General features: G+C 45.9%; 1 protein-coding gene across 1 annotated transcript; it reads left to right on the forward strand.

Annotated features, from left to right (window-relative positions):
- Positions 1 to 2190: 2190 nt before the first annotated feature.
- On the forward strand, positions 2191 to 7491 carry LOC104621951 (WW domain-binding protein 2-like). Its single transcript, XM_010288588.1, has 7 exons — positions 2191 to 2364; positions 2894 to 3029; positions 4573 to 4665; positions 5419 to 5637; positions 6046 to 6174; positions 6562 to 6638; positions 7444 to 7491. Exons 1-7 carry the CDS (start codon positions 2191 to 2193, stop codon positions 7489 to 7491), a joined length of 876 nt encoding a protein of 291 aa, XP_010286890.1.
- The last annotated feature ends 2052 nt before the right edge of the window (positions 7492 to 9543 follow it).

Raw genomic sequence — 9543 nt, forward strand, 5'->3', positions numbered from 1 at the left:
AGAGCTGCCCTGTCTTCACCGCTGAAGCTCGACGGTCGGTAGCGCCGCTGCAGCAGGCACCCAGGGTGAAGAGTCAGCTGCCATCGCCTGTGGAAGACGAGGAACTGGCTTTTTTTTTTTTATGTCGTGCAGTTAGATAATGATGTCGGGGAGGTATGGACCGCTTAAGGTAGGAGTTTTAATCACTTGAATTCAAAATAAGGAAAACTTCCTGTCAGAGGTGAGGCCTGAGCAGAGCACGTCCCCTCCTCGGTGCGGTAGGAGCCCCTCTCTTCGTGAAAGTGCAGACAGTGGCTCGCTACCAGCCCTCACCCCGACTGGGGATCAACAACCAGCCCGACGGTCTTGGGCTTCGCTTTGATTGTGTTCAGGTGTGCCTGGCATCCTGGCCTTGGCTAGAGAAATCCTAGAAACCAGAGGCCCAGTAAAGGATCATCAAGTTGGTTTGGGGATGCTAAACAATAGGAAAAATATGCTCCAAAAAATATACTCCCAATAATGTTGAGTTTGTAACTGATGCCTACTGCTACTGACTGGTGACTTCAGTCAGGGAAGTCCTTTGGCATGTAGAGCTTTGCTGGTTTAAAGGAGATCTGTCTTTCTTTGACCTCAAGCCGTTCTTTGAGGTGCTGCTTAGTCACGTGCGGGTGCTCCGTGGGGTGCACAGCCCTCCCATGACAACCCTGGACAGGCATGCATGTGCAAACCAGTTCAGCAGCCTAATTACGCCCAGTGGTGGTGGCTGCGTGTTACTTGCTTGTTTGAGTAGCTGGGAAGGAGTAAACGTTAAAGAGACTGTGTAGAAATTCTTCCCAATGAGGCAAACTGGTGTGAAGTGCTTCTACAGGACATGGTTGAGGAAGTGTTCTGGTAAAATCCAAGCTGTTGAGGAGTTGGTTTTATTTAGCTTAGAGGAGATGTTCCCCCTTTGCATCTTGGAAATGGTAAGAGCTCTGCTGCCTCATCAGCCTGTCCCCCTCAGACAGTGTGAGAATCTGCATCTAGCTCAACTATGAAATAATGTCCTAGTAGAATTTTTTGGTCAGGATTTTTTTTTTCTCATTAAAGCTAGACCCTTTTAATGTCTTCCTCCTTGGGTAGCTACATTTTTCAGATACATCTATATTGCTATGCTTCTCTTTTCCCTAGAGAGCACACAACCTGAAACTACAGGGCTTTTGAATGTTTTCCCATACGCTGGCCCTGCTGATTCCTCCCTTCCCCCGACAATTTTGCAGTTTCCTGACTTCTGCCTTGATCTGACTTCTACAATAGGCTGATCAGAATATATAGGGATAGTTTTTAGATCCCACCTCTTCAGGCTTGTGTTGAGTTAGGATTTTGTTTTTTCTTTTTCTGTGCTCTTGAACCATAAGAGGCTTCGGATTCTTCTGCCACTGTAACACACTGCAACCTTGTCACTCCCAAGGCTCAGTTGTTTATTCTGCAAATTTTCTTACTAGGTGGTATGTTTAGGGTCTGCCCTAAAGATTCAGTGACACGCTTTCCCAAGTTGACTCATTTTTCATGAAAATATATCTAATTTTTCAGTCACCTCCATACCCCTGACCCTGCAATGTTCACAGTTCCCATCTGGATTTGGTGTCATTAACAGACTTTGCTAATGTTCCCACAGATATCCAACAATAATAACCTTACTGCTCACATTACTGGCTCCTCATTTTGTTCCTCAGCATGATGCTGTTTATTACAAATATTTACTTAAACCATGTGAAGGAGGGTCAGCAGTGAGGGTATTTGTGAAGCAACTTCCTCAGTTTGCACAGTGGGTGTGGTGTTACAGCAGTGCTGTTTTCCTGTGTGGTGGCCAGAATGGATTTGAGCTCGGACTTGGGGAGAGAGGCTTGCTCTGAGGTGATAACTTGTCTTCAAGGGGCGCTGTTTCAGACACCTCACCCCTTTCTGTGCTCTGACTTTTGGGCTGAGGCTCTTCTCATGTGGAGGGAGGAATTCCTCAGCCTCATGGCTTTGGAGACAGAAAGAGAAACCGTCATTTAAAGCTTCCCTTTGTGGAGGAGGAGCAGGGATTGTTACAGGTGAGAGGATGAATTCTTCTGCTCTGTGTAAATCATCCCTCTCCGTTCAAAGGAAAAATGGCAGGGACCACATCAGAACTGAATCTTTTGGGATAATATTCAGAGTTTCTAGTGTGCTGTCCACCCCCGTGTGATGGGGGTGTGTGTCAGAGCTGTCGCTGAGGTTGACTTTCCAATTTGTCTGATTTCCTCCTGTAGTGTTCTCAAACAGTGTAAAGATGTGGAGCTCTCCTTCAGTGACGTGACGGGCAAGCCTGAAGCCTTCAAAGGCACCAAGAAAGGGATGCTATATCTCACCCCTTACAGGGTAAGTCTGATGCCAACAGGGCTTCCCCTTTCTCAAGGGATCTTGTGGACTTTAGACCAGAAACCTAGTTGGTGACAGGAAAAGTGATTTTTGGTATGGGAGGAGCGACTGAGGTAGGAGAAGGGAAGGTGGAAATAGGATAGTTTGTGCCTGTGTCACAATCCCAGTTCCCTACAAAGGCACATGCAGTCCTGGAAATCGCTGTGTAGAGAATATATTTCATATAATATATTACTTCTTTGAAAACTGTCATAGCTTATCCTTAAAAAGTAGAACAATGAAACTCTGTAAATGTGCATGTGTGTTTTAAGTGGTATATTCTTTTGGAACATATGTGTTTCAGGTGAGTGAGCCATGCCATCAAATCTGTTTGGGATCCTGCAGTATGAAGGCTGTGCAATAACAAAATGCATACTGATACTAGGGGTTAAATTATCCTCTTTTTTTGGATGCTGCTACAACTAGAACTACATGACCACCATTTATATCTAATTCAAGTAATTCTGAAGCATTCCCTCCTGTCTTGCAGATGATCTTTGTGTCAAAGGGCAAGGATCCTATGCTGTCTTTCATGATGCCATTTTATTTGGTGAAAGGGTGCTCAATTGAGCAGCCTGTTTTCTCTGCCAATTACATCAAAGGACAGATTCAGGCCGAGGCAGGAGGTATGTGCCCGTACTTTGTAGGCTGAACTCTTCCCAAGTGTCACAAGTGCGTTTCTCTTCTGCTGAACATCACATAAACAGCTTACATGCACAGGAAAGATGGACAGAGTAGCTATAGCAGTATAGCTAGCGTGTCCACGCTAAGGTAATGCATGTCTTCTGAACTTTAAGGCACTGCTTCAGTGTTACTTTCTGCCCCCAAAGCTGCCCCTGGTAACTGACTTTTGCAGGATGGCTGTTGCTTAATCCTGTAACTCCTGTCTTGCTGTGGATGTCACGTTTACTTGGTTTCCACATATGTTTGTTTTCCCTTGTCTTTGACCTGGAACAGTGGGTAAGCGACCAAGTCACCAGTCATTGGTATTGACAGAATTAGCAACCGGTTTTGTTTTCTGGAGGTTAGTAGACACTTACCAACTTGGGTCAATTTGTGTCCATCTAGGATGCTGCTGTTGATCATTGATTTAGCTTTGTTCCCAATTTGGTGATGAAACTCTGGTAAGACTGAGAGTCATGACTAAACATGGGGAATTGCAGAAGGTAAATAGGGGCTAAAAACAAGGCTTCTTGTTCAAATTTCTTCCCTCTTCAGCCCTGGAATTAGTTTATGTGCATCTTGATGGCATCTGGAGAACTTATGCTTTTGCTTTCTGTTTGTAACAATGTTTTAAAGTGGCTGGATCCTCTTGATTGTGGATCAGCCTGCTTTCTTGGGCTGAAATCATACTAATACAGTGGTTTTAAAGAGGTGAATCTCCAAGGAGATGACTTTATCCATGGTGGATTGTTTTGGTATGTTTCTGTCCTTTATTGCTACTTTGTCCCCAAGAGACTGTCTCTACTTTTACTAATTTCATTGTTAGACAAGGAAGATAGATCTTATACTTATTTTATGAAATGTCATTTAAATAAGATATCTTTTTTTCTAAAAACACCAAAAAACCAAAGCATGCCCCAAAAAACCACCACCAAAAAAGCCCTTACAAAACAAAGCACTTTTACTTATCCTGCAAGGTCATTGCCTACTTAAATTTCTTCTGAAAAATTGCTATTACACCTAAGTATTTGTAATCTATCTGAGCTTCTCTGGGTCAAAGAGATTAAAAACGTTGCATTTGATTTAAATGCTAGCTTGAGTTGCAGATGCTGATCTGTAGTCTGCTGAGGTCAGCAATAAAACTTCATTTGAGGGCTTTCGATAAAATCCTCAGTGAAGAAAGTGTTCTTTCTTCACACTGTGTTCATTATTAGGTTCTGCTAAACCTTTCAGGAAAGGACAAAACAACCTACTATCTAGAGTAAGCTGCCTCTACATAACTGTAGTGGGGATCGTCTTTTAAAGGGTAAAGAAATTCCTGATCTTCTTGAGATACTATTTTGGGGGACATCTGATAGCAGCACCATGATTCTGTCCTCCTGGCAACATGATGCAAAATAGTTTTGAAATAAAGAAGAAAAAATAATTTTAATATTAACCGTTTTACTGGCTTGACTGCTACTGAGGAGGTTAATAGTCTGTTTCAATTCTAATTCTCTCTCCTAGGTGGCTGGGAAGGACAGGGGACGTTTAAACTGACTTTCAACAGTGGAGGAGCCATTGAGTTTGGACAGCTGATGTTCAAAGCTGCCTCTAATGGTAAGGGATCTTCAGAGCCTGCAGTTCCCTCACGGTTGGCTGAGCTAGTTAGAGAATACTGCTTTTTTTGAACCTCACAAAGTGGGCGAAGTGGGTTGCCCAATGCACTCTTCCACAGCAATGTATTTTTTTGACTTTTGGGGGGAACTTCTGTTTTCCCTTCCAATCCTTTTTATGTTAATGCTTTGTGCAATCAGAATATTCTGTGGTTTGTGCGTCTGAGGTGGACCACCTTTTTCTACAGAATGTTATTCCTCCTGGAATAAGGTTGAAATATGTGATAGTGAAAAATTGATCACTTAACCCACCCTCAGTTCAGTTCTGTAATAGTGGAGTAAAACGGGGGAAGTTAACATCTCCCCATTTGGAGAGGAGGGGAAAAATAAAATTAAAAAAATAACTTCTATTTAAAACTTTCAAATGGAGGAAAAATGTACTTTTTTTTTTTTATAAAGTTTTAAAAGAAGAAGAAAAGCACCCTACTGATACTTGCTTTAGAATGGTCTTTTATTCTAGCAGAGGGATCCCTGTGATGGGATTGGTACCTGATAGCTAGTGTTCTTGCAGCTGGTTTCCGTTAGCACCCTGTGAACTTGCAGCAAGGACACTTTTCAAACGCAGTACTGTGCCAGGACTCTATAGTGAATTCAGATGAAGGGAAATGGTGCTGCGTGCACAGGACTATTTTCCTTTTGTTCTATACATTTAGTTATAACGAAAAGATGCCTGGCTTATTAAATGTGTACTCTTTAGCTTCCAGTGGCATTCCTCTCCAGAACCCTGGCTATGGCTATACACCTGTGCCCGGAGGGTATGCACCCACTCCCCCTGCTCCAGGGGGGTATGCACCTGCGCCAGGGGGCTATGCTGCTCCTCCACCGCCAAACGGACCATATCCTTATACACCACCTCCGATGAATGCCTATGGGCCTGCTCCGCAGCCGATGGGATATCCATACACCCAGACTCCAGGTTTGAAAGTTGTGCAATGATGACTGGTAGGGCTTGTTTGCTGTTAGTTGTAAAGAAATCACAGCGGTATGGGGAGGATTGCTGGAGTTTTGTCTCCATCAAGGATCCTTGTCCTTGGAAAAATCTGTTGCGTGCTATTGATCACACCCGTGTGTGTCTATAGTTGCAGCTGGACGGGAGGTCAAAATGTGGGTGTAAATTGTGCTGCTGCTTGACAGAGAATTGTTGCCTGCTGGTGTGATGGGCATTAGCAAAATGTCAAATCTGTGCTGCCTGCATCCCTGCCAAGCCTGCAGAGCTTCACCAGTGCTCTTCTCCAAGGCTAATGTGCTGCTGGGCCTGTGAGCTCTCTTCCCCTCTGTCCCATTGCCATGGTCCAAAGCATCAATCTGGTGTCATCTTTTTCAGGTATTTACCCACCACTTCCAAACATGAACCCCATGTATGTGCCACCTCCTCCCCCTTACTCTGGGCCATCTCCTGCAGGACCTTCACCCCCCTCAGCTGCACCAGCCTGGGTGGGCCCGGGGATGCCAGGTAAATGGGACTGGGGGGCTGCTAGAGTCTGGGTGCAAAAGGGGGCTTGGGCTGTGAGTGGTGGTGTGGGCAGGGCGTGGGATGAGGAAGCTGTTGTTGCAGGAGCTCCAAAACATCTTGATCTACTGTTTGAGATAAGAGTGGAGGGGGAGCTGCTCAGATCTGCACTGCACAGCTTGTGGTGCAGTGTGGTTGGCTCTAGCCAGCGTGCAGCTTTCCTGAACTGCTCCCAGTTCAAACCCAGCTTGCTGCGGTTGCTGCTGGCTCTTTGGACCTTTGTTGACTCCTCAAAAGACCTATAGCTGGGGAGAAGGCTCTGGGGCTGGGGCCGCTACCTAAGGCATGTAAGATGAGCGTGTCCTATACTTCCTTCTCCTTCCTTTCCAGGGAGCAATAAGGCCACGGAAGCCTCTTCTAGTGCTTATTACAACCCTGCCAACCCACACAATGTCTACATGCCCATGGTGAGTGCTGTTGTGGTCTGCGTGAGCCTGCTCCCTCTTCTGTCACTAATAGAGTGGTTTGCTTTCCTAGCAAAGTGTAGTGTGCCTTCATTTTGAAAATGCACATAAAGTATGCGTTTTCCTGGGAGGTGTGGATGAAGGCTTGTTAAATCCTCAATCAGGAAAGGAGGAGGGTTTCATCCAGTGACAGCAGTTCAGTACTTGTCTTACTCTTCGAGGCACAAAAAATTTGTATGGGCACAAAGAACACACAGGGCGCTCTGCTTCTGTGGTGCCCAAGAGTGGGGAGAGTTAAAGAGCAGGTCACTTAAGGATGAGAGCGTGTGGGTTTTGTTTTGTTTTGTTTTTCTGGGCTGTGAGGAGACAGGGAGGTCTCTTACAGTTCAGTGGCAGCTGGTAGGTGGGCTGTAGGCTACATCTAGTATGTGACAGCCAGTCTCCCTGTGCCCTTCGCTGCCTCGCGTGGCTCTGTGGTGGGCTGGAGACTGATGGAGCAGCAAAGCTGGCCCTCAGCCCAGGGGCTTGCAGTCTGCTCAGTCGGAGCTATGAACATCAACAGAGACAGTCTTAAGTGCTGGAAGTGAAGGGAGGATGGGGATTAAAACAGATTAAATGGTCTATTTACAATAGACCATTTGTTACCTGTTTTTGAGGGGACATTCACTAGAAACATTAAGGGAGGTAGCATGTATTCTGGAGCACAAGTGATACTACAGTGATGAAATGACAGCGTAAAACACAGCACCTGTCTCTGTCTTGTAGCTTACTGAAGAGCAGTCATTGACTCTACTGTATCTCCTTCCAGGATCAGCCACCTCCTTATGCACCTCCTGAGGATAAGAAGAACAACTAACAGAAGGAAACTGCAACCAGCCTCCCACACTCTCTCCCTGAAGACAATTTGGCTGTAACTGCCCCTTGGGTTAGCATATCTCTAGGTCTCCCTGTGTATATATACAATATATGTAGTGCTGGGCAGCTGAGCGCCTGCCCTCCTTAAACATTAAGTCGGTGGCAATACAAGGCAAAACAACAGCATTTTCCTGCTTATTTGCTTTATCTCATGGGGTCGAAGCACTAACCTTTTGGTCTGCCATTGGCTTGAGGAGAGAGATGGACTTCTTAAACCACCAGTAGACCGTATCACTAATCTAGGACTAAAATATGAAGGCTCTGGGATCTTGGAGTAAAACTACTTGGAATGCCAAACTGTTGACTACTTCTGAAGCACCATCCAAGGGGAAAGGCATAGAGAGCCACGAGGTTCCTTGCATAAGCCCTTGGGTGACCCAGAAAGGTGTTAAATTTCCTTAAATTCTGGCATAAGCTCAGCGTGAGATGGGACTCTGGAAATCCTGTATTGTGCTGGAACCGTGCGTTTCATGTCCTGGACTAACAGTCACAGGGTGATGAACTTGGGAAGCGCATCCTAAGAGACATTGAAGCATTTTGCTATGCTAGAGGGAAGGTTATGGGCCCCAGTCAGCCTGCCTTTGTAGACATTGAATAGAAAAGCAAACGAAGTGTGCTGCAGGGCAGTGAGGTGATACTGGTAGGTGTGCGAAGCAGTCTTCCTTTCCCTCTCCTAGAAGCAGGTCCCGTATCTGTGCAATGATCCTGTGTCAAGCAACCGTTCTTCAAGCGTAATGGAGTCAAGTGCTGCGTGGGAGGCTGCTTGCCTTGGAGCAAAATACGCTATGTTAGGAAGATGACCTGGTACTAGGCTTGTCAGGAGACAGGTCCCGCAGCCCTGGCTCCCTCTGCTGAGTGAGCTGGTGCTGTGTGCTGGCTCCACAGGGCAAAACTGGCCTTTTCCTTCAGCCGCAGCAGCCAGGGCGTGTGTGCCCACATCTGAGCAACGTGGGCAAGTGGGCACCATCATACCAGAGTTGGGTTGTGTAGGGGTGCGGTGCCCCAGCTGTCTGGTGTGGATGTTACTAATGTTCCGCTCTCTTGCAGAGACTCTGGCTGTTCAGCCACAACCTTTCCTTCTTCCCTAGGACATAGTGCCATTAAGCCTGCTCTGAAGAGAATCTCTCTAGTCTGGTGGAGACCCTTGTTATCCTTTACATATCGGGTGATTGTACTTCTTCCTACAGCCTTCCTGCCTTCACAGTGAAGGGGAAGGAGTATTTTCCCTTACTTCCCTGCATGCCAGGGCTCTCCTGTAAGTCAGGCTTGCATGACTTGCAGGTGTGAATTCCTACAGTAGTCCTGCATAGGGGGAGTACATTTCCATATCTATAAACACCATTTAAGTCTTGAGTTAGAGATATTCTAATAACTCTGTATTTAAAAAAAAAATCAACCATGAATGTTTGTAACTTTTGAATTGCACTTTAATACAAGAGTGTTGATACCTTTAGCTGCCTGTTCACTGTTGTGTGTGTGTTGTGTTGACCTTCATTCCTGCCTACTGCCCAGAAGGCTGGAACAAACAACAACCACTGGTGGTGTTTTCTGGGATGGGCTGTGGGCCAGTCCTCCTCTCTCCCTGGTGCATGGCTAAGCTGGATCTGGAATCAAGTAACTGGTGGGAGAGAAGGTGGGACTCATCCTTTTGCTGCCTGGGGAAGGTGGAAGGCTTATTTGTGCCTTTGCTCTCAGCCAGATCTCCAAAACTGGCACGTGTTTGCTCATGTCCTTGAGGCAGGCACAACACTGCATTTGGCAGGCGCAGTGTTGCCACCCCACCACTCGCCAAGGCTGTATTTTAGCAGCTTTCCTGTGTACATTTACTGCCTGTCTTTAGGCTATAGGAAGACCTGTCTTTAAGAGGAACTCCTTGCTAGCCAATTTTTTTCCAGTGAGGGGAAAAATAAATACATGGTAAAGAAAAATGGCACTTAACTGTGGACTGTAAAATATGTCTCCCCTTGTGTCAAGGAAAGCCTGTGCCCTGCTG

Source organism: Phaethon lepturus, unplaced genomic scaffold (genome assembly GCF_000687285.1).
Source record: "Phaethon lepturus isolate BGI_N335 unplaced genomic scaffold, ASM68728v1 scaffold12846, whole genome shotgun sequence".
NCBI lineage: Eukaryota > Metazoa > Chordata > Aves > Phaethontiformes > Phaethontidae > Phaethon > Phaethon lepturus.